At 39.8% G+C, this 24,393-nt stretch overlaps 1 protein-coding gene across 10 annotated transcripts in view; it reads left to right on the top strand.

Moving 5' to 3' along the window:
- Positions 1 to 24,393, top strand: part of szt2 (SZT2 subunit of KICSTOR complex) — a 289,561-nt gene that overhangs the window by 210,980 nt on the left and 54,188 nt on the right. For 9 of the 10 annotated variants that reach the window (XM_069939008.1, XM_069939001.1, XM_069939006.1 and 6 more), the window contains 7 exons: positions 4,755 to 4,882; positions 7,273 to 7,320; positions 8,832 to 8,971; positions 9,439 to 9,621; positions 15,639 to 15,909; positions 17,785 to 17,864; positions 18,098 to 18,223. In XM_069939008.1, the coding sequence (XP_069795109.1) occupies positions 4,755 to 4,882; positions 7,273 to 7,320; positions 8,832 to 8,971; positions 9,439 to 9,621; positions 15,639 to 15,909; positions 17,785 to 17,864; positions 18,098 to 18,223 (976 nt within the window). The remainder of the gene's footprint in view (positions 1 to 4,754; positions 4,883 to 7,272; positions 7,321 to 8,831; positions 8,972 to 9,438; positions 9,622 to 15,638; positions 15,910 to 17,784; positions 17,865 to 18,097; positions 18,224 to 24,393) is intronic. The other variant, XM_069939003.1, reaches the window with a different exon arrangement.

Here is a 24,393-nt window from a genome sequence, read left to right as displayed (position 1 = left end):
TTCCAGCATTTTGGACCTGAGGTATCTTTCTTGACAAAGGCCTCGGGACCGAACTGTTGGTTTATATTTTTTCCCCCCTGTGGACGCTAATGTTTTTTCCTCAAACTTCTAACTTCCCTCCTTGAAATTCAACATAGATCAAAACTTTTTGCCACCCTTCCAATGACCTAGAGCAGTATTTTTCAGCCTGTAGTTGTGAGTTTGTTATAAGCGTGTTTTATAAGAGTTTGTTATAAGACTGTGTGACTCAGTACAACAATAACACCATCTACAAATTTGTAGACTAATCCACAGTGGTGGATTGTATAAAGGAAGGGAATGAGTCAGCATAGAGGATGGAGATTGAAAGTTTGGCTGAATATTGCACCAACAACAATGTTGCATTCACTGTCATCAAAACTAAGGAGTTGATTGTTGGCTTCACGAAAGGAAAGCTGGAGGTATACACTCAGTGATCATTAGGGGATCAAAGGTGGAGAGGGTGAGTTCATTTAGGTTCATGGGAGTCACAATCTCAGAGGATCTTTTCTGGACCCAACACACCATACCAAAGACATTGTGAAGAAAGTATATCAGCGCCTCTACTTCTTCAGGCGTTTACAGAGGTTTGATATGACACCAGAATCCCTGGAAAATTTCTGCAAAGTTGTGGTAGAAAGTTTGCTGACCAGCTGCATCATGGTCTGATATGGGGACACCAATACCCCTGAGTGTAAAGCCCTCCATAAGATAGTGGACACAGCCCAGGACATCACAGGTTAAAAACCTCCCCACTATTGAGTACATCTGCCAGGAACACTGCTGTCAGAGAGCAGCAGCAATCATCAAAGACCCACACCACCCAGCACATGATCTGTTCTCGCTGCTGCCATCAGGAAAGAGGTATAGGGGCCTCAAGACTCACACCACCATTTGCATCAATTATACATTACACTGCAAAAGCTTAACAAATTGAAATCTGATTTGTCAGATAAATGTTTTAGATGTAATCAAGAGGTTGGTATCTTCTTAAATGCTAGATGGTTACGTCCTAAATTGAATCTTTTTTGGACAAATTTAATAAAATTTCTTGAAGTGATAATAAATATTAAGCCTCCAGAAGACCCTATGTTGTATTTACTATGAAACATATCAGGGATTAGTCCAAAATTAAAAATGAACTTATTTCAGAAAGAATTTCTTAAAATAGTGTTAGCCATAACTAGAAAATGTGTAGCAGTGTTGTGGAAATTGGACAGTTTTGGAATTGGACAGATGGCATGGAGAAATGTGTAGTTGTGTACCTCTGGAAAAGATCACTTATAATTTAAGGAATAGATAAGATAAATTCATAAAAATTTGGTCTCCATTTCTGCAACCTATTGGTGTTATAAATATATGAATATTATATAATTCATTTTGAACTTCATCGGCTCCTTGGCTACACACACACATTCACAAATATGTATACACACAAACACACAATATATATTAACACACACACACATATACATATATATATATATATATATACATACATACACACACACACACACACACACACACACACACACACATATATAACATAACATAACAATTACAGCATGGAAACAGGCCATTAGGCCCTTCTAGTCCGCACCGAACCAAACACCCCTTTCTAGTCCCACCTCCCTGCACAATGCCCATAACCCTCCATCTTCTTCTCATCCATATACCTGTCCAACCTTTTCTTAAATAATACAATTGACTCCGCCGCCACTATTTCTCCCGTAAGATCATTCCACACAGCTACCACTCTCTGAGTAAAGAAGTTCCCCCTCATGTTACCTCTAAACCTCTGCCCCTTAATTCTTAACTCATGTCCTCTTGTTTTAAACTTTCCTCCTCTTAACGGAAATAGTCTATCCACATCCATTCTGTCTATCCCTTTCATAATCTTAAATACTTCTATCAAATCCCCTCTCAACCTTCTACGCTCCAAAGAATAAAGACACAATCTGTCCAATCTCTCCCCATACTCCAGATGCTTAAACCCAGGCAACATTCTGGTCAACCTTCTCTGCACTCTCTCCACTCTGTTTATATCCTTCCTATAATTAGGCGACCAGAACTGCACACAGAACTCCAAATTAGGCCGCACCAACGTCTTATACAATCTCAACATCACCTCCCAACTCCTATATTCCATGCAATGATTGATAAAGGCCAGCATACTAAAAGCCTTCTTCACCACCCTATTCAGGTGAGTTTCTACCTTCAGGGAACGATGTACCGTTACTCCTAAATCTTTCTGCTCTTCTGTATTCCTCAATGCTCTCCCATTTACCACGTATGTCCTATTCTGATTCTTCTTACCAAAATGAAGCACCTCACACTTATCAGCATTAAATTCCATCTGCCATTTTTCAGCCCACTTTTCTAAGCAGCCCAAATCCCTCTGCAATCCTTGAAAACCTTCTTCATTATCCACTATTCCACCTATCTTAGTATCGTCTGCATATTTACTAATCTAATTCACCACCCCATCATCTAGATCATTAATGTATATAACGAACAACAATGGGCCCAATACAGATCCTTGAGGCATCTCAAGGTCACCGGCCTCCAACCTGACAGACAATTATCCACTACCACTCTCTGGCCTCTCCCTTTCAGCCAATGTTCAATCCATTTGACTATCTTAAAATTTATACCTAAAGACTGCACCTTCCTAACTAACCTTCCATGTGGTACCTTATCGAAGGCCTTACTGAAGTCCATATAGACAACATCCACTGCGCTACCCTCATCCACATTCCTAGTCACCTCTTCAAAAAATTCAATCAGATTGGTCAAACATGACCTTCCTCCCACAAATCCATGTTGAGTGCTCCTGATCAGACCCTGTCTATCCAGATGTTTATAAGTACTATCTCTAAGAATTTTCTCCATTAATTTACCTACCACAGACGTCAAACTTACAGGCCGATAGTTGCCAGGCTTTCTCCTTGAACCCTTTTTAAATAACGGAACCACATGCGCAATGCGCCAATCCTCTGGCACTATCCCCATATCTAATGACATTTGAAAAATTACCGCCAGAGCCTCTGCTATTTCTTCCTTCACTTCTCTCAATGTCCTGGGGAAGATCCCGTCTGGTCCCGGAGACTTATCCACCTTTATATTCTTCAAAAGCCTTAAAACTACACCTTTTGTAATCTCTATATTCCCCATATTTACCCAATTTGCACATACATATAGATTTGGAATTGATTGTTACATTAAACAGAATTGGAGTTAGTCATTATATAATTAATTATATGTAATTAACGCTGCGCTGGATGGGTCACGTCTCCAGAATGGAGGACCATCGCCTTCCCAAGATCGTATTATATGGCGAGCTCTCCACTGGCCACCGTGACAGAGGTGCACCAAAGAAAAGGTACAAGGACTGCCTAAAGAAATCTCTTGGTGCCTGCCACATTGACCACCGCCAGTGGGCTGATAACGCCTCAAACCGTGCATCTTGGCGCCTCACAGTTTGGCGGGCAGCAGCCTCCTTTGAAGAAGACCGCAGAGCCCACCTCACTGACAAAAGGCAAAGGAGGAAAAACCCAACACCCAACCCCAACCAACCAATTTTCCCTTGCAACCGCTGCAATCGTGTCTGCCTGTCCCGCATCGGACTGGTCAGCCACAAACGAGCCTGCAGCTGACGTGGACTTTTTACCCCCTCCATAAATCTTCGTCCGCGAAGCCAAGCCAAAGAAGAATATGTAATTATAATTAGTAGGTGTATATATACTATCATTTCAATCTTAAACTATAGCAAGTGTAGTCTCTGTCCATCTTTTCTTCCTTTTTCTTTTCGTTCTTTTCTTTTCTTTTTTTCCTTTTCTTTTCATGTCCTTTATAGGGATTTTGGAGTGAGAGGGTGTGGGTGGGAGGGAAGGGGAAAAATTGTTGGTAAAAGCATGTATTATTTTGGTAGATTATCTATTCTATTTGTATATGATCTTTAAATCATGTAACAAATTAAATAAAATTTAAAAAAGACTCATACCACCAGGTTCAGGAACAGCTGCTACCCCTCCACCATCAGACTCCTCAATGACAGACTCAGTCAGAGACTCATTTAAGGCCTCTTACTTGTGCACTTTATTGATTTTCTTTTTTATTCTCCTGTATTGCACAGTCAGTTTGTTTACATTCATTGTCTGTTTACAGTTCTTTATTTGTCTATGCTGTGCATAGTTTTTCTGCACTACCAATAAGTAGTAATTCTGCTGCGCCCTCAGGAAAAAGAATCTCAGGGTTGTATGTGATGTCATGTATGTTTTCTGACAATAAATCTGAAGTGGTCTGCAGTAGCGTGGCTAAGACCAGCATTACTGGTAACATTTAAAACAAAATTGTAAAATTGATGACAAAAAATGTAAGTGATCTAAATATGTTCCCACCATAATAAAATGAAAAATTTCAACAATGTTCTGGGTTTGAGTTCAAATTGATGGTCCATCGGTTTGTTGTTGGTAGTCCCTGACAAGTAAAGAATTACTTTTTCTTTGGGTGAAAAAAAGGTTGAGAACCACTGGTCTGCCTTGTGGCAGCACTGGCTTGTCACCTAAGCCCAGGCCACAACTGAACCAGTGACATTACACTGGTAAACTCCAGTCCACATTCTAATCGATCAAAAATTTGGTGTGCAGCAGCCTCAGGCTTATATAGTCTTAACTTCAGAGGTTATTCCTTCTTTAAATCCAATATTATGTTTTTTGCCTTTCTTTGTGTTATAGTTCTCCACATGGTTCCACTTTCCTGCCATATTCTCTCAGTCAGCATTCCAGTACCCGCCCTGGTGCAGCAAGACAGTTCATTCTGATTGGACGGAATTTCCACCAATGGCGTTGCAATACTGAGCAAGGTATTGATATGTCTGAAATGGTATTGGTTTAGTTTGGAACATCTGCAAAACCATTTCCTTTGTACAAGAGAATCCTGATATTAGATTATATTTTTTATGATTGAGATGTTCACTGTATCTTTCATATTCTTTCAGGTAAATCACAGTACAGTAAAACCCCTGGTGTCCGGCACCTATGGGAATTGGTAGATGCCGGATAAGTGAATGTTCTGGTTGCTTGAGATTGTGCGCATCATTGGCGAACTAACGGCCAACTGGGCCAAGTTTAAACCTGTATTTTTTTACCTTATTATTTTCTGTAATTTTTGATGTTTGCTGAGGTTGCAGTGGCTTGAATTCCAGCTAACGGGTTTTACTGTATTTGAATTTGTATATTACAATATAAATGAGGAAATTTGAGCAGATGTAGTGCAGAAAAGATTGACAAATTTTCACACCCAATAATGGAAGTAAAATTAGCATCTAAGCAAAGCACTATCACGTGAAGAGAACACTAATGCATTGATGCCATTGGAGCTTATTTTTTAGTCCCCCAGGAGAGGAACTAAATTGAGGGTAGAGCGCTTTGTTAGATGTTCCTTTCACTGTGGAACAAAGGTGTTCATCAATCAATGCCAATCAAAAAAAAAACTAAACACTGGAAATCAGACATAAAAACTGTAAATGCTAGAAGCATTAGCAAGTCAGGCAGCATTTGTTGAAATAGAAGTATCAATAAATTTCCAGATCAAAGACACTTCATCAGAACTTGAATTTAAAAATTGGAGAAACAGTACAACAACAGGCCCTTCCAAACCACAAGCCTACACTGCCCAAATACACCAATGTGACCAATTAACCTATTAATCTCATATGTCTTTGGAACATGGGAGGGAACCGGGGCACGCGGAGGAAACCCATGTGGACACTTGGAAAATGTATATGCTCTTTACAGACAGTACCAGATTTGAACCCGGGTCGCTGGCTCTGTCATACACATAGGTGTAATAAATGTAAGACGTTATCTTGTGCATTAAATCAACTCAGTTATACATCTTATATCTGAGTGGTTTTGTTTAACTTTAAAGCCTTTGTGTCTTGGGCGTTGGTGTAGGTTATGAATTTTTAAATGCTCAAAGTTGTTTAATTGCCATGCAAATAAAAACACTTGTTAACTTTTGTTTGCCTGTAAAGGCATGCAAAGAAGCACACTAATCCAGCGCCCCCTATTGAAACAAGAAAGAGAAGTAAAGGAAAGTCTCGTCCGAGACATGGATCCCTCCACCTCCTCCAATGACGCTGCCTCCTGTGCTCTCGTAGCCTCCACAGCTGCACAGCCTCCTATCTGTGCCAGCGATGAATGGAGTTCCAGGCATTTAAGTTGTCCTCCTTGGGCCCGGTTCCAAAAACCCTGATATGATCAGAAAGCTGTTAACGCATGAAGCCCTTTGCGATCACTACCCGCCTTCAGCACCCTCACGAATCCCAGCCCAATATTTGCTTTGTAATCGAGAGTCGCTAGGAGCTCACAGCCTGGTGTGAGTCCTTCAGCTGCCCAACCACTCGTAAGTCTGCTGCAGTGTCTCTTGCCCTTTTGGGTTTTCTCCCAGTCATCTTTTTCTGTGTGGGGAAGGGGGAAGGTGCTCTGCACCCATTCACTGCTTCCCTGAAACCTGCAATCCTGGAGGTCTGTATTGTCACGCATGGGCTCCACTGTCTTGATCCACAGTGATCAATGGGTATTCGAAAAAAAAAGCAGCACCACTTGCTATGTTCTGCAGGCAGTTTATGGGGCCATTGGCATTTCCAGCAATTTGTTTTTATTTTAATGTAAAGATGGTCCTCTTACTTCCTAGTAGCTGCTCATTATGATGTGTTGAAGACAAGGAGGTGAAGAATAGAAATTCCATTTTAATGTTTCAGTGCAAACAATTTTCAAATTTAAAGGATACATGGAAAGGTTTCTTTTGATTGAGTAATGATGTTAGCCTTTCTTGCTGAGGAGTCAGAATTGTATCAAGTTTAATAAATTACATCCTTGTGAATGAGTTTCAGCCCACTGAGGAATTATCTTATCCCAGCCTGTCTAAGTCTCATCCCACAGGAAAGTTTAACAATAGATACATCATGGACTATTTTGATGGTTGGTATTCATGGGAAAGCTATTTAATTGAAGCAATCAATCAGTTTGATTTGTTTTCACATACTAGGTATAATAAATTTTAGAAGGTAAGGTCTTGAGCAGTAAATCAACTCAGTTACATGTCCTATTACCGAATGAATTCTTGTTTAGGTTTGGAATCTCTGTGTCCTTGTGAGTGCTGAATGCTTGGTGCTGAGTGCAGTTTGACTGTAAAATGTTCATGCCATGATCTGCTGTACTGTGCTCCTCATATTTTATGTACCTACAGTTGAATCTAATGATGAGAGCAGCAGACCTTTGCTAAATAGTGTCAAACGTAAGTCTCACCAGATCATTTTATGGTGATAATGGTGGTGGGTTAAACATGTGAAAGAATTCCAGATGATTGAACTGTTTAAAAACAGCAGATAATCATGATTATAATTTATGTATCATACCAAGGACAAAAGTACAGGTGTCCTTGCATTAATCTGAAATTTGAAAATGTCTAATAATGTCTGAGCAGTTTTATCCACTTTCCCAATCAACAATGACCAAGTTTGCACAGAGCTCCTTTGAAAATCTCCATAATCTCTCTACGTGCTGAACATCGAAGTGCTGTGAAAATGCCAAAATGACCAAGCAGTTGATCTTCTGACATTCCAATAGCTCTCTTAAACATCTGCCACCTGCTGCCAAATAACCTTATCTTGCTAGTGAGATCTGACCCCAAAAGAGTACGCTGAAACCCTATACCAAACGACCCCGATGATACGCTGACAAGTTGAGAGCCATGTCTTGCCACATCTTGTCAACTAGTTCAGGTACAACCAATACTGGGCAAATTCAATTCACCTTCACAACATTTGAGACATGTCCAGACAAGCATCAGAATCACTAAAGCATAGGCCAGACCAATTGCTGGTAAATAGGATTAATATAGGTAGATAATTGATGATTGGTTTGGTTTCTGCAAGATTCTGCTCACTCTTATCAGCACACTACACAAAACTGACACAGAGCCATGCCCATGAACCACATGCCAGCTCCCACTCCTCATTTCCCTTTGTACTACTGCCACCTATGCTCTCTCTCGCGTACCCATCAACTCGGGCCCTTTTGTTTCTTTGTCAGTAATCTGCACAGCATAGTAAACTTACAGTAGGCAATCAACCACCAGCACGTCTTTGTGACTTGGGAAGGAACTGGGTCATCGGGAAGAAACTTATGTGATTGCGGAGAGAAAATACATAAACACAGCAATCAAAGCTGGCATCCCTGGAGCTCTGAGGCAGCAGCACTAACTGCTGCACAGTGTTGAAGTCTCCCAACAAATGTGAGCAGTTGCTGAATTCCATTGGCGAAGTACAAGTGATGTTGAAAAATAGGACAGCAATGAACTGAATATGGTCTCAAATTGCCCTACTTAAAACCATAATCCGATTTTGAAAACGGAAAACTTTCCAAGAACTGAAGCAGTGGTTGGCACAACGGGGGATAGTTGTAGTCATTAAAAGTTGTTGCTGCAGTATCATAGATGTGGACTGGAGTTTCAATTTATTTTTTAATAGAGTGAATTTATGTTTGTCTTTCACTTTTCTGCTTCCTCATGCTGCTTATAGTTAACTAACCTTATCTGAAATTAAAATGCAAATGTATGGTTTACCACTCTGGAATGGTGTGATGACAGTACCATATGTCGTGATACCTCATATGATTGCATCTTAATTTTACATGAATTGTTCTTTTTGCTGCTGAATTTAGTTTTAAAATAAAAGGCAAATGGATTTCCCACATCTTTATGATGTCAAGTACTTTTTTTTTCCTCCCCATGAAAAAAAAATGAAGCTCACAAAGGATTCCAGAGGTTTGAAGCTGTGGAGTTCAGCACTGTGGAGAAATCAGGTGATCCCTCAAGTCCAGCAATCAGTGGAAGGAGAATGGTTCCCCGGCAGCGATTTCTCCTCATTGACATCATTGACAAAAAGGTACACAAGCCCATTCTGGAAAGTCTATACCGAGTCCCTTAACTGCTGTGGTAAAGTTAAGTGAAGTTCTTTAACTTTGACTGTGAATTGAAAACAAGTTTTCATCATTTTCATGGAACATGGCACTTCTGAAAGTAAAAGTATTGACTGCAGCAATTTCACTCTGTACATTCCCTGAAGAAAGATGTATTCTTTGAAAACCATGTCAATATTGATCCATTTTTAGATGACATCAGAAGTTAGAAGTATTACAAAGATGAACCAGATCCACCAATGTTGAAATTATATTTTCAAAAAATGCTGGTCTAGTCTTATTAATAGTTACAAGTGACATTGTGGTTATTTCACAGTATTTTCAACCTTTCCTGTTAGCTTGTTTCTCTTGTTACCTCTTTTGAATATATATTCTCTGATGTTTACCAGATAATGCTTTTATGAATGCTGACATGCTCTCATTTTGCTTCCAGTTAATTTTGTATACCTATAATTGGTCAGTGGATCTGGGAGTGTCATTGAACCGAGAATTGGTTCGTCTTATTCAGTGGCAGAATGCACGTTCTCATGTGGTACATTGTCTTCTCAGTCAAAAGATGGGGCTCTTCCATCACTACTCTTTTGCTGATACACCCGTATATGATGAATCCAAACAGGTAATGCACTTTGTAGTTAATATAACATGCAAGACTTACATTCTACAGACTTAATAATTTCATTAAATTCATAAGTCAAGTTACAGAAAATGGTGCAGTGATCCTTGTCAGATCAACAAAATTGTTCAATAGATAACATCATTCTCAAGATTCAATTTATTGTTATTGTCGTAAAACAGTGTCATATTACACGAAATTGCTTTTGCCTGCTGTAAGCCAGACAGATTTGCCATTGGCAGAAATTGCCTGAAGTGCCTCTTACAGTCAGAAAAAGAGAAGCAAAAGAGAGTCCCCCAGAGTCACCGGTTGTCTGTAGATTTGCCTCCAGCGCCCTCGCAGCCACATAGAATCCAGTCTAAACCACTGGCAAACCGAACTCCAGATCCAAACCTCCAACACGGTCAGGAACCCTTCAGTGCTTTTGTCACCCCTTTGCATCCCAGTTCTGATACCTGGTACCCCTTCAGCCAGTTTTGAGCCAGTCTCCAGCAGTCTGGGGCAAGTCTTCTGACAGTAGTCTCCAGCTTAACCCGGCAAATTCTAAGGAACGGTGTAATTTTCTGATCTCTGGAGATTTTATTATTTGAGAAATGAAATCAATGGAAAATAAAATTCTCTAAATGACTTAGGATTTAACAAGAATGAAAGCAGAATTTTGAAAAGTAAATGGAAGATTGAACTTGCAGTGTGATGCTTTCAGGGTCCCAGAATTGATGGAATTCTGTTGAACTAGAGTTATATAAGCAAACAAGGCAGCCAATTTGCCACATACAGAAAATTAGTAACTTATGAATTAATCTTGCATGGTGGCCAATGCACTTGCTCCATTTCATATCTTTTAATGGGATCAACAGCCAACTAAAAGCGAAGATGAAACTCCCATCCATGTAGCATTGATCAGGACCACAAGTCTAGCTGAATGTTGGAGTCAGCAGTTTGGCGTGACTGAAGCTCTGCAATAAGAAACAGCCAAAGGAGATATAAATGCTAAATTCCTGTGTTTATCTATGTGTTTTATTAAAGCTAGAATACTACACAAAAATGCCTCAATTCATGATTTGGCATTAATTGAAGATTCAATTTATTGCCATGTAATAAAGACAGTACAACATTACACAAATTTTGTTTTCATCTGCCATGCTGAAATTCATCGGCAGAAATTGCCCGAAGTATCTCTTGCAGTCAGAGAAAGAGAAGCAAAAGAGAGTCCCCTCACAGTCACCATGTGTTCTTAGATTCACCTCCAGCACTTCCGCAGCCACAGAGTCCAGTCCAAACCATCAGCAGCCCGAGCTCCAGATCCGCACCTCTGGCATGATCAGGAACCCTTCAGCGCCCTCGGGACCAGTTCCAATTACTAGTACCTTGAGACAGTCTCTTAATTTCCCCCAATAAGAAGGACAGCTGAAAAATGTCAAATGGCACCCTGATATCATATTGCAGTGGATTAGATTCTAATGAAATGCTGAGAATATGGCTATTAGATGTGTAATGTTTTTGGTGTGACTGTGACGTTACTTGTCTTTGGATTGTCCCATGGTAGAAACCTAATTACAATGTTAACCCCACACAATTGACAAGATGTATTACATTTCCATATACAATTTAGTCCTTCACTTCGCTTCTGCCTTAAATTTGGAAGAGTAATTGAAAGTTAGCTCAAATTTGCAACTGACATAGTTCAAAATAGTTTTGGTGAAGGAATAAAATGAAAACATGATTGTTTGGTGATTTGGATCGTGATTCTCTTAAGATGTAGAAAATGCCTCTCAACTGTGAGCTATAACATACTGGAATAGATGGGATGACTTTTGAAGTATGCAACTTTGAAATTAATTTAATAATTTGTACAAAAGAGCTATGTTCCCAAAAATATAATTGTTCAGAATTGTGCAAGTACTTGCCCTGAAGGAGGTGGCAGGGCATCTGAGCATGGTGATTTAACTGCCATGGCCGTGCATGGACATTCTATAAATATAATTGTTCAGACTTGTGCAAGTACTTGCCCTGAAGGAGGTGGCAGGGCATCTGTGCAGGCTGATTTAACTGCCATGGCCGTACATGGACATTCTATAAATATAATTGTTCAGACTTGTGCAAGTACTTGCCCTGAAGGAGGTGGCAGAGCATCTGAGCAGGCTGATTTAACTGCCATGGCCGTACATGGACATTCTATAAATATAATTGTTCAGACTTGTGCAAGTACTTGCCCTGAAGGAGGTGGCAGGGCATCTGAGCAGGCTGATTTAACTGCCATGGCCGTACATGGATATTCTATAAATTGATCAGCATGATTGTAACTTGTATTTACTACATCTGGTACTCCCTTTGCGGCCTTCTCGACATCAGAGAGACTGGGAACTCGCTCCATCCGCACCAGTGACAGAGACCTCCCAGTAGCCAACCATTTCAGTTCTGTGTCACACTCTCATACTCACATATCTGTCCATGGCCTTATGTACTATCCCATGAAGACTACCGGTAAATTGGAAGAACAACAGGTGATTTTCCGTCTGGGCACACTCAAGCCGGATGACGTCAACATTGACTTTTCCGGTTTCTGCTAACCTGCCCATCTGTCCTGCTTTAAGAGAACAGCACTAACAAAAGGCAATTGAGTGAAAACTCAAGACCATAGGAACTAATTTTTAATTCATGGCACTCCAGCTGAAGTTGTGCACAGCTCGAGTTAAAGCAAGCGAAGCTCCAGATAATGTTCAGAATCCAATTCAATACCAAACATGACCAACTGTTGGAGATGTATGTTGAGAATCTGAACATTGATAAATGATGCAAATTTACACAATCAGTCGGAGAGTCACTTCATGCCTTAGACCTATGTGCTAAAGCACTCAAACTTTTTACTCAAGAGCAGTGGTTCTCAACCTTTTTCTTTCTACTCGCCTACCACCTTAAGTATTCCGTTTGCCATAGATGCTCTGTGATTAGTGAGGGATTGCATAAAGTGGGATGTGAGTGGGGAAAAAAGGTTGAGAATCACTGCTCTAGATCCAATTGTTACTGAAATATTTTGTTTGAGAAAAATTGTCATTGGCCGATTTCCTTTGGAGCTATGAAACCCTGCACATGATGAGTCGATGAGGGATGATTAAAAGAGTGGTTTTCAATCTTTTTCTTTCCACTCACGTCCCATTTTAAATAACCCCTTACTAATCGCAGACCATCTGTGACATAGGGATTACTAAAGTGGGACGTGAGTGGAAAGAATAAGTTTGAAAACCAGTGTTGTAAAGCATATTTGATCTTTGTTTTATACTTGTTATTAATGGAGAAGAACATTTGGGCCATTCAGGTCTGCTCTGCCGTTCAATAAGGCATGGTACCCATGAAACTTTGGCTGGTGGATTCAGAATTGGCTTGCCTATAGAAAGCAGAGGGTAGTAGTGGATGGGAAGTGCTCTTCCTGGAGATCTGTGATGAGTGAAGTTCTGCAGGGTTCTGTTCTTGGAAGCCTGCTCTTAGTGATTTTTTAAAATAAATAACCAAGATGAAGATGTAGAAGGATGGGGCAGAAGTTTGCAGATGATATGAAGATTGGAGGAGCTGTGTTGAAGATCACTGTTGGTTACAAAAAGATAAGATGCGCAAGTTGGGTGAAAAAATGGCAGATGGAGTTCAATTAGGATAAATGTGAGGTGAAGCATTTTGGAAGGTCAAACATGAAGACTACAGGGTTAATGGTTGGATGCTTCACAGTCTGAAGAACAGAGGGACCTCGGGGTCCAAATCCATTCATCTGTCAAGGTTACCATGCAGTTGATAGGATAGTTAAAAAGGCCTATGGGATGCTTGGCTTTAGAAGTGAGGGATTGTGTTCAGGTGTCGAGAGGTCATGTTGAAACTATAAATCTTTGATGAGGCCACACTTGGAATATTGTGTTCAGTTATGGTCACCTCATAATAGAAAGGATGTGGAAGCTATGGAGAGGTGCAGAGATTTACCAGGATGTTGCCTGGATTGGAAAACAAGTCTATGAGGCAAAGTTAACAGAGTTTAGCCTGCTCTCTGGAGTGAAGAAGGACGAGAGGTCTACACAATTCTGAGAGGTATGGATATGGTAGATAGCCAATGCATTTTATACAGGGCGGGAAAGTTTAGGGGAGACATCGGGGGTACTTTTTTTTCCCCCACACAAGAGTTGCGGGTGCCTGCAATACTTTTTTTTGCCGGGGTGGAGGCTGAAACATTTGGGGCATTTAAGAGATTCTTAGACACATGGATGAAAGAGAGAGGGTTGTAAGGTAGGAAGGGTTTTGATATTTTTTGGTATGAATATTGTAAGGTAAAACATCATGAGATGGGAATGTATAGGGAGTTACCCTGTACAGGGCAGTAACAAGAAGGGGAGGTGTCCTTGTACTCCTGTTAGGTAAAACATCATGAGATGGGAATGTACAGGGCTGTAACAAGATGTGAATGCATCCTTGTACTTACAAGATAAGAGAGACATTGATGGATTGAGAGGCAGGAAGCTAGCAGGGAAAGAATAGCAACAGTTTTAGTCATTGGACAAGTAATGATATGATGATGTTCTAAGCACATATCCAAGGGTATAAAAAATCACCATTTTGCTGATAACGGCAGAATGCATTCTCCGACTAACATGTTTAGTCGCAAGTGTTACAATCCGGTAATAAAGAACAAAGAACCCTGATTTCGACTCAGCCTGGTGTTTGTCTCACTCATTCATGAACAAAGCAGACCTAACAATATATAGGTCAGCACGCCAGGGCCGATGGTGTTCTGTGTCCTTATTTTAGCACGAAGCAGCCTACCCTAACTCAGAGACTGTAACCCCAAGTACTAGTCTCCTCTGCCAGTTGAAACATCCTCCCTGTATTATCCAGCTGAGTACATTTCAGTGATATCACCCTCATTCTTCAAAGCTCGAAAGCATACAGGTGTCGCCTGCACGATTTCTCATCGTGTGACACCTCAGGAGCAAAAATAAAAACTGAACATGCTGAACTGCTCAGCAGGGCAGGCATCACTTGTAGAAAGGGAGTTAATATGTTGGGGCATAGATTCTTTATCAGAACTGGGAACGGAAGAATCCAGTTTGCTGAATCTTTGATGCACTCTTTCCATTGGAAATATTTATCCTTTTTTGGTTCCCAAATTGAACCCAATATTCCAGGTGTGTTTCAGCAAGGCTCCATACAGTTCAAATCACTTTCAATATTGCATTCAAATCGTCTTGCAGTAAAGGTCAATATGCTATTTTCCTTAACTGCCTGTTTCACCTGCTGCTAGATTTCAGTGGCGGTATACAAGGCAGTACATGCCCCGTGGAACACTAACATTTCTCCATCTCTCATCATTTATATATAGTTTATTTGGTTGGAAAACAGAAGTACTATTATCTATCATTTGTCTCATTATCAGTTGCTTAGTATTGATTCATGAACTTTTCCTTCCTATATAAACAATTTCTTTGTATTATTAAGAGAATTTTTGACTATTTAGAATATGCCTCAAGTTGTGTCTTAAAAGAATCAAATTTCATAAATTATAATAAAGCCTGAGTGTTTTGAAAGTTATTTAAATGATCCAGAGTAAAACACACCAGCATAATGTTTTAATCAATTTATTATTTTTGTGGAGATTGCATTCTCATCCATTCCCAGCTCTTTCTGCTAGCTAGATGATGTAAATTGCCACAAATTTCTGAGTATGTAATTCAGAGAGAGTTTTGGCCTTTTGTCTTTATTCCTCGTTTACAAGCTTGAAACAGGTCTTGCATGGACTTGACTAAGAGTTAACTGAAACTTCTCTGCCTTGATTGGGTGCCATGGGTTGTGCATGGCCAATGCTTTTGCTTCTCACAAACTTTCAACAATTAGAATTCTGCCCATTATAGTCTCTGTAATTAAAATTGGTCAGAAATTATGCTCTAGATATAGATTAGCAATTTCTATTGGTCTGATTAATCTAAGGCTGGAATTAATGCTGTAAAATTTTATTTTCCACGCTCAACATCCCTTTGTCCAAACAGGAAGCAAATCCATTCCTTCATTCCACATTGGAGGCTGACTCATTAATCAAGAGCTCAACTCCCCCATTAAGTAAGGAACAAGGACGATTAAGCTCAACCAACAGGAGTCTTCCAACTCTTCACTTCCCACCTGAGATCGTCCCATTTGATGAGGCGCTACGTGACATTACAGTGCCTAAAGCAACAAGGCAGTCGCATGATATTGGGCTGACTGACCCAGTGTCTCGCCATGGGACACAGTTCTTGGAAATCAAAACCCTGGAGCGGAGAGGTGAGCAAGATCTTGAAAACGCAGATTTTGTATTATGTTTTACATCAACATTACTGAATATTGAATTGTTAATTGTCATGTGTGCCAAGATACAGTGAAAAATGTTTTGCATGCTATCTAGGCAAGTCAACCCACACCTAACTATAATAGGGCAATATTAAATCAAATTTTTAAACTATAGTAAGTTTAAAAAATGCTTTTTGGATAAAATGCAGGGAATAGAGAAAAGTACAGAGAAACAGTGCAGGGGGATCACTTCCTGAGAAATCCATTCAAGAGACTGACAATGGCAGGAAAGAAACTACCCTTGAATCTGGAAGATCAGATTGTCAAGCTCTTGTATTTTGTACCTGTCAGAAATGGATAGAATAGAGAATGAATAATATGGCGGTGGGTCCTTCAGCTTATTGGCAGCTTTCCCAAGGCAGCAGTAAGTCATTGGTTAGGAACTTTGGTCTGCATGAAGGCCTGAGCTACAGTTATCTCCAAAAATCCAGACTTTTCAAACTCTCAAATTAAAAAATTTAGTGGGCTTTTGTGTGTCTGCGTCACAGATGCACAGCAGCAATAGGTGACCACTTTATTTTTCTTTAAAACTACTCATTTTGATAAATGAGGCACCCTGTTTTTGCTAATGAATAAGCAATCAAAATTTACCTGTTCATCTCGTCATGGTCGGTATAGTGATTAGCGCAGTGATTTTACAGCACCATCAATCTGTCTCTAAGGAGTTTGTATGTTCTCCCTGTGTCTGTGTGGGTTTTCCCTGGGGGCTCCGGTTTCCACCCACCATTCAAGACGTATCAGGGGTATAGGTGAATTTGGATGTAGATTGGGCGACACAGACTTAAGGGCTGAAATGGCCTGTTACCATGCAGGATGTCTAAATTTAAAAAAAAATCTTCCCTCCTTAAATTTGAATTTTACAAATACTGCTGAAGAATATGAAAAATCCAGGCCAATCCAATCCCTGAGCAGTCCGGATTATCGGACATCTACTGTATTTAGTTTGTTATTTGTTACATAAAACTAGGCATTACACTATTTTTGTATGAAAAATTAAGAATCACTGCTTGCAAGTTATGTTTGGGCTGTTAAAAATTCATCTTCATCCATATTGATTTTCATGTAATGAATAATAATGGAGGCAATTGGAACTACATTTACTTACAAATTTTGTGTCACAAGTACATGAGTGTTACTCACTTTGGCTTCTGTGCCTGAGTGATAAGTGTGTGTAAACATGTCACGTTTCATTGACTTTGAGTTCCATTGGTTCCTTTAGTCAATCAGCTTCACTGCTGTCCACACAAATTGACTGAAACAGGTTTTTACTTATCAATTGAGTTGTGCATCTCTTTTGTAATGATTGGTCTATAATCTTTAAAGACTTTTCTCATAGAGTTTCCACTGTACAAAGACTATGGCACTGCTTTTTGGCTCTGGAATTTTTTTTTCCCCCAGGTTAATTGGAGATTAAGTTACCAATGCTTATTGAGTTCAATTTGCGAGCTTTAATCATCTATAACATTTTTATGTCCATCTTTATCTATGTGCATTCAACTGAGCTTATTGAATATTGCACAGAGTAATGTTTAGCAAATGCAAAAATTTAAAGGTAAAAGGAAGTGCTCATTGAAGATAAGATGAAGTAATCTAATACACTGACTCACTGCTATCTAGACTTTTTAATTTAATGAATTCATATCAGTACCTTGAAGGTTATTTAAGGTTATTCTGACTGATGGTGTTGAGCTGGATTGAACATGGTGTCTAGGTATAGCGCTTCAATATTCAGCTCACCTGTATGATATGCTAAATTCTTTCCTGGATCTAGGAGTTTTAAGTTGTGTCCTGATTGTTTTTCTCTTTCAGAAGTGGAGAAACAAATGAAAATTGAGAACCTATTTGTGACATGGCAACAACGTTCTGCTCAGTCAAACATGCCCATCACTGTAAGTAATATTCTGCAATGCTTAGGGCAATGTCTTAGTATCCTTGTTTACCTGAAAATGAACTCTGCTTCTTTCTCCAAGTACCAAATAGTCCTCCCAACATTTTCTGCTTTATTTCAGATTTTCAGCATCTGCACTTTTTTTTAAGCAAGTGCCACCTCATGAATTTGCAGGTCATGAGTAATTATGCGATGAACTAGGAAGTAAATATAGTAACAAATTTTCTGATTTAGGTTGGTGATCTGGACACGCTGAAGCAGTCTTCACGACTTGTTCACTACTGTGCCACGCCATTGCTGTTTGATCCCATTTTCAGACAGCAAATCCAGTCAGAGCAGCAAGTTGGGTCTGAGGGAAAGGTAAGTCTGCAGTGTAAACACCTTAAACACATTGTTGGTATTTGGAATCTGAGGCAGTAGCTAGCTTCTATGCTATTTATTGAATTTTTTTTTTTTTTTTCTTTGGCTTGGCTTCGCGGACGAAGATTTATGGAGGGGGTAAAAAGTCCACGTCAGCTGCAGGCTCGTTTGTGGCTGACAAGTCCGATGCGGGACAGGCAGACACGATTGCAGCGGTTGGAAGGGAAAATTGGTTGGTTGGGGTTGGGTGTTGGGTTTTTCCTCCTTTGCCTTTTGTCAGTGAGGTGGGCTCTGCGGTCTTCTTCAAAGGAGGTTGCTGCCCGCCAAACTGTGAGGCGCCAAGATGCACAGTTTGAGGCGTTATCAGCCCACTGGCAGTGGTCAATGTGGCAGGCACCAAGAGATTTCTTTAGGCAGTCCTTGTACCTTTTCTTTGGTGCACCTCTGTCACGGTGGCCAGTGGAGAGCTCGCCATATAATACGATCTTGGGAAGGCGATGGTCCTCCATTCTGGAGACGTGACCCATCCAGCGCAGCTGGATCTTCATAAGCGTGGACTCGATGCTGTCGACCTCTGCCATCTCGAGTACTTCGACGTTAGGGGTGTAAGCGCTCCAATGGATGTTGAGGATGGAGCGGAGACAACGCTGGTGGAAGCGTTCTAGGAGCCGTAGGTGGTGCCGGTAGAGGACCCATGATTCGGAGCCGAACAGGAGTGTGGGTATGACAACGGCTCTGTATACGCTTATCTTTGTGAGGTTTTTCAGTTGGTTGTTTTTCCAGACTCTTTTGTGTAGTCTTCCAAAGGCGCTATTTGCCTTGGCGAGTCTGTTGTCTATCTCATTGTCGATCCTTGCATCTGATGAAATGGTGCAGCCGAGATAGGTAAACTGGTTGACCGTTTTGAGTTTTGTGTGCCCGATGGAGATGTGGGGGGGCTGGTAGTCATGGTGGGGAGCTGGCTGATGGAGGACCTCAGTTTTCTTCAGGCTGACTTCCAGGCCAAACATTTTGGCAGTTTCCGCAAAGCAGGACAGGAATTAGGGAAATCCAAGCCTGCAAAATAGAAATGGAATGAACATCTACAGGAGAGTTAGAGTTCAGAAGGAATTGCAATGAGTAGAAGAAAGGAAAGGGAGAGCATAAGAAATAGGAGCAGGAGTGGGCCATCTGGCCTTTTAAGCCTGCTCCGCCATTCAAGGAGATCAAGGCTGATCTGCTGATAGGCTCATCTCCATCTACCTGCCTTTTCCCCATATCCCTTAATTCACTTGTGTAAAAATCTATCCAACCTTGTATTAAATATATTTATTGAGATAGTCTCCACTGCTTCAATGGGCAGAAAATTCCATAGATTCACCACCCTCTGGGAAAAGCAGTTCCTCCTCATCTCCGTCCTAAGTTCTTGGACCTTGAGGCTATGTACCCTACTTCTGGCTTTCCTGCCAATAGAAACAGCTTGCCTACCTCTATCTTATCTATGCCTTTCATAATTTTATGTTTCTATAAGATCTAGGAATTTCTAAATTCTTGCGTGTACAGTTCCAAACGACTCGAGGAGAGAAATTAAAGAATTGAAATGGAAAGTTGGAACTTAGTGAAGGAATGTTGGAAGATATGGGGTACTGTGCTGTATGGTATTTAAAAAAAATAACCGATCTTGTCTGAGGCAATACTAATTGCGTGCACAAGATCCGTCAGGCCATGCCTCGGAACAAATCACCATCTGTCTGAAATCTGGAGTTCGGTGAAGCAAAACATAACCGCGAGTGCTGCAGCAGCAATAAGAATCTGCCAGTACATAAATATTGCCAGGCAAGAGATTCACATCCCTTGAACCATTCCTACATTGTTATTCCTACCTAAAAAATTATCATTTATTTGAATATGCCATCATAACCATGTAATATTCTTGCACTGCTACCTTTAAGAATCATGGGTCCTACTGTTCCTCAATATCCCCGACTATTCATGGTGTATGTCCTGGCCTCGTTAACACTCCTAAAATGTATCAGCTCACACTTACTTAGATAAAATTCCACCTGCCAAATCTCCACCCATTTCACTAACAGATCAATATCACGCTGTATCTCTGTGCCCTGCGTCAAATTGAACACTGACTGAATTTAGGAGATTCTAAATATTTCTTTGATTATCCTTTATTTGTCTAATCACCATGGAAAATTAAAGGCTTGCTCCTTGTGGTTGAGGAAAGGGATCTAAAAGAAACAGTTGATCACATTTAGGTCATCTTGAGTAATATTTATGTTTAAATTATGTGGTCTATAAATTATCATACACTGTACCAAATATAATGTTATTTTGGATTTGCCAGGATGGATGTGTTGAATTCTCCTGTCCATTAGGTGTAATTATCTTGTATTAGTCATTTCAGCTCAGGCACAAGAATAACTAGTATGAAAGATGGTATTGGTGAGTTAGGATAAATGGATGAGCAAAGTAGAAGGAATTTAAGGTGAACAGTGCTATTAACATTGATTTCCTGGATCTGGAATGGAGTGAAGTTCATTGCCCTGAACAAACAGCTGTCACCTTGCTGAATGTTAGCATCCACTATATTGTTGGTTTGTAGATTTATTGACCATAATATTTAAGCAGGTGTAATGTTTTGGTTAAGGCCAAAATCAAACATTCCAATTTCATGTCTTAGATTTAGTGAACCAGAATCTTACACCCACCAACGTTCTTCTGTCTGTATGGAAAATGCTTTTTCCGCACTTTCTTTGAAAGTTTTGGCATTAATTATAAATGCATTAATTTCCTTAGCAATGTTTACCTGAAGTATCATCATTTATTTGAAGAGGGTACTGCTGCTTTGCTACCACATCTCGCTTCAAAGCTTGTCACTTTATTTAAGCTTTGGTATAATTAATGCGAGAAGATTTAAGTTTTGTTTTCTACCATTTTTTCTGCTGCACTTCTTGTGAATAAAGTTTTCTCATTTTCTGATCTCTATTATTCTTGTCTAATACTGCATAAAATCAATCACTTGCCCTTCAAAATTTCATGGACTGCAAGACAAATGGGGTGCAATGTAGTTTGAGATCTTACAAATGCAATCGCATAAGACATTTTCTTCTGAAAGAACTGGGGTTGCTCATACCTTTTCAACACCCCATTTCAATTTATTTATCATTCTACTCATTTAAATTTTGCATGTTAAATTATAGCTTGGTTTAAAATTGTTTACATTTTTATGTGAACTACAGTTCCTGTGCTACAAGTAATTAAGAATCGCATTAAAAGTGCATTAATTACCTGATCTGTACATTCCCCAATCAATTCTCCAATGTACAAACAGCTGGTAATTACACAGGATATTACCATGTTATTTCCACTTTTCCTTTTGCCTGAGTTTAATCGCACCTCCAACTCTTTGTCTCTACTTCATCACCTGCTGTTTTGACCATATATTCACTAGACCACTAATCTCCTAACTTCTCTTCCTGTCTTCCATGTTGGCTGATATTGGAAATAGTTCTCTTACCTCAGCCATTGCTTTTCTCTCCAAAAATCAAAGTGTAAAAGGTAATGGTCTAATCATAGATAATGTTATGGGACGTTAAGATGAAGATGGTATGATTGCAAATAAAACTTGTTTCTCATGTAACAATGGAATGAACATAACAAAACCATGAAAGGAGCACTAATAAGACACAAAGGCAGGCACAGTTGTCCTCTGCCTGAATTTAAAATTAATATTCTTAAAATCCTAGTGTTTGCGTGCTTCTGTGGCTTGACACAGTCATTGCGATTGAAACTTCATCCAATTCCTTGTTTAGTTCCTGGTATGTCTCTTCCCTTCCACGTCATTGACAACTGGTATTTCAGTGTTCAAGATATCAAACTCTTGCAACATATCAATCACAGTCATAGGGTCATGCAGTTTGGAGACAGTATTCGGCCTACCTCGTCCATTTCAACCAGCGGGCATCTGCCCATCTTAATTCCATCTTCCAGCTATGGCTAAACAATTCGAGTAGACCCTTCCTAAATGCTGTTAGTGACTATTTCCACAACTCTCTCAGGCAAGGCATTCCAGATTCTTGCCACACTCCAGGAGAGGAAGTGTTTCCCCCCAACCCCACTCCCTGCTCTTGCATTGAATGGCCTTTACTGTTGAAGGCCTGTATTGAATATGCCATCATAACCATGTTATATTCTTGCACTGCTACCTTTAAGAATCATGGGTCCTACTGTTCCTCAATATCCCCAACTATTCATGGTGTATGTCCTGGCCTCGTTAACACTCCTAAAATGTATCAGCTCACACTTACTTAGATAAAATTCCACCTGCCAAATCTCCACCCATTTCACTAACAGATCGGTTGTATCTCTAGATTGCTTTCCACAAAACTTCCAATTCCAACTTTTGTGTCATCTGCAGTCATTGACTCAATATTACCAAATAGGAAAATAAATAGATAGATAGATAGGAAGAAAGAACAGATAAATCCATGTCCAAATAGGAGCCAGGATTTTAACAATAATGGTACAGCTCAACTGGAGATATAGCCAGGATGTTGTCTGATGCCAGAGCCTTTGCTTTATCCAGTGCTCTCAGGCATTTCTCGATATTGCATAGAGTGAATCCACCTACTGTGGTTCATACTCAGTTCAAGGGAAAGAGTCAACCAATTCAATCCATGTAGGATCAGCAGTAGAATTGGCCCCTCAAAGCCCAGGCTTTGACTCTTGGTTTATTGAATTATTGCTTTGTCTAAAGCTCTCTCCTTCATAGTTTCTAATATTTGGCCTAATACTGAAACTATACTATTGATGTTAGTCCAAAGGGTGTATACTTTTCTAGATTAAGCTTGCTGCTTTTAATTTATAAAGTAAACATAGTATAGTGAATAATAAGCATGTATGTTCCACTTCATTGAATACATAGAGGACCGTTAATGACTATTTTATGGCTTTGCTGGAAATCATTTTTCATTTAAATGTTTAGATGAATCAAAAATGCATATAATTTCAAAAATTAGGTTCTGTCTGCATTTGATACTTGCAGGCTAGATGAAGCATCTTAAATGGGAATTTTTCATGTTATGATCAATCTTTCTTTGAACCTTTACAAGCAGATGTTGTTGCAAACAAAATAGCAAATTTGTATCCCTGTTTGAAGAGGAGGCCACCGATAAATCAGGAATCTTGAACTTCTGCCTACTTTGTTGTGGAGGTCTAGATTTTAAAAAAAATCTGTGCAAAATTGCTGAATATTTAGATCGACATGAAGGACAGAGGCGTTTTCATAGACTTTTAACACAATAATTGTAATTGATTACACTTTAGTGAGGTAAGAGATTCTAAAGGATAGATTAGAGAGGATATATTCCCAAATGAGGTAAGTCTAAATCCAGAGGCAGGATTTTGAGAATATACGGCTCATCACTTAAGGCTGAAATAAATAGGAGTTTCTTTTCTGTGAATCTCCAAATTTCTCTGTCTCAAAAGGTTATAAATGCGAAGCCATTAGGCATATTGAAGGGTGGAATATATATTTGTGGATTACTGGGGAGTCAAACATTATAGAGATCAGTCTTTGGATTAACCATAATCATAGCAAAAAGCAAAGCAGGCTTGTGGAGTTTCAGATCCCATATAACCATATAACAATTGCAGCACGGAAACAGGCCAATTTGGCCCTTTTAGTTCCGCACTGATCCAAGTACCATCCTCTAATCCCACTTACCAGCACTCCGCCCATAACCCTCAATCCCCCTCCCATCCATATACTTATCCAACTCTTTCTTAAATGACAAAATTGACCCTGCCTCCACCACCTTTCCTGGAAGCCCATTCCACACAGTAACCACTCTGAGTAAAGAAGTTCCCCCTCATGTTACCCCTAAACCTTTGCCTGTCAACTCTCAACCCATGACCTCTTGTATCCATCTCTCCTACTCTCAATAGGAAAAGCCTTTCCACATCAACTCTATCTATCCCTCTCATTATCTTAAACACCTCTATCAAATCCTCTCTTTGCCTTCTACGTTTCAAGGAATAAAGACCTAATTTGCTCAATCTTTCCTTGTATTCCAGATGCTGAAACCCAGGCAACATTTTTGTCAATCTTCTCTGTAATTTCTCTATCTTGTTAATATCCTTCCTATAAATCGGAGACCAGAACTGCACACAGTACTCTA

This window comes from Narcine bancroftii, chromosome 5 (genome assembly GCF_036971445.1).
Source record: "Narcine bancroftii isolate sNarBan1 chromosome 5, sNarBan1.hap1, whole genome shotgun sequence".
Taxonomy (NCBI): Eukaryota; Metazoa; Chordata; class Chondrichthyes; order Torpediniformes; family Narcinidae; genus Narcine; species Narcine bancroftii.
Note: the sequence above shows the minus strand (reverse complement) of the source record. Positions and strands in the feature narration are given on the sequence as shown.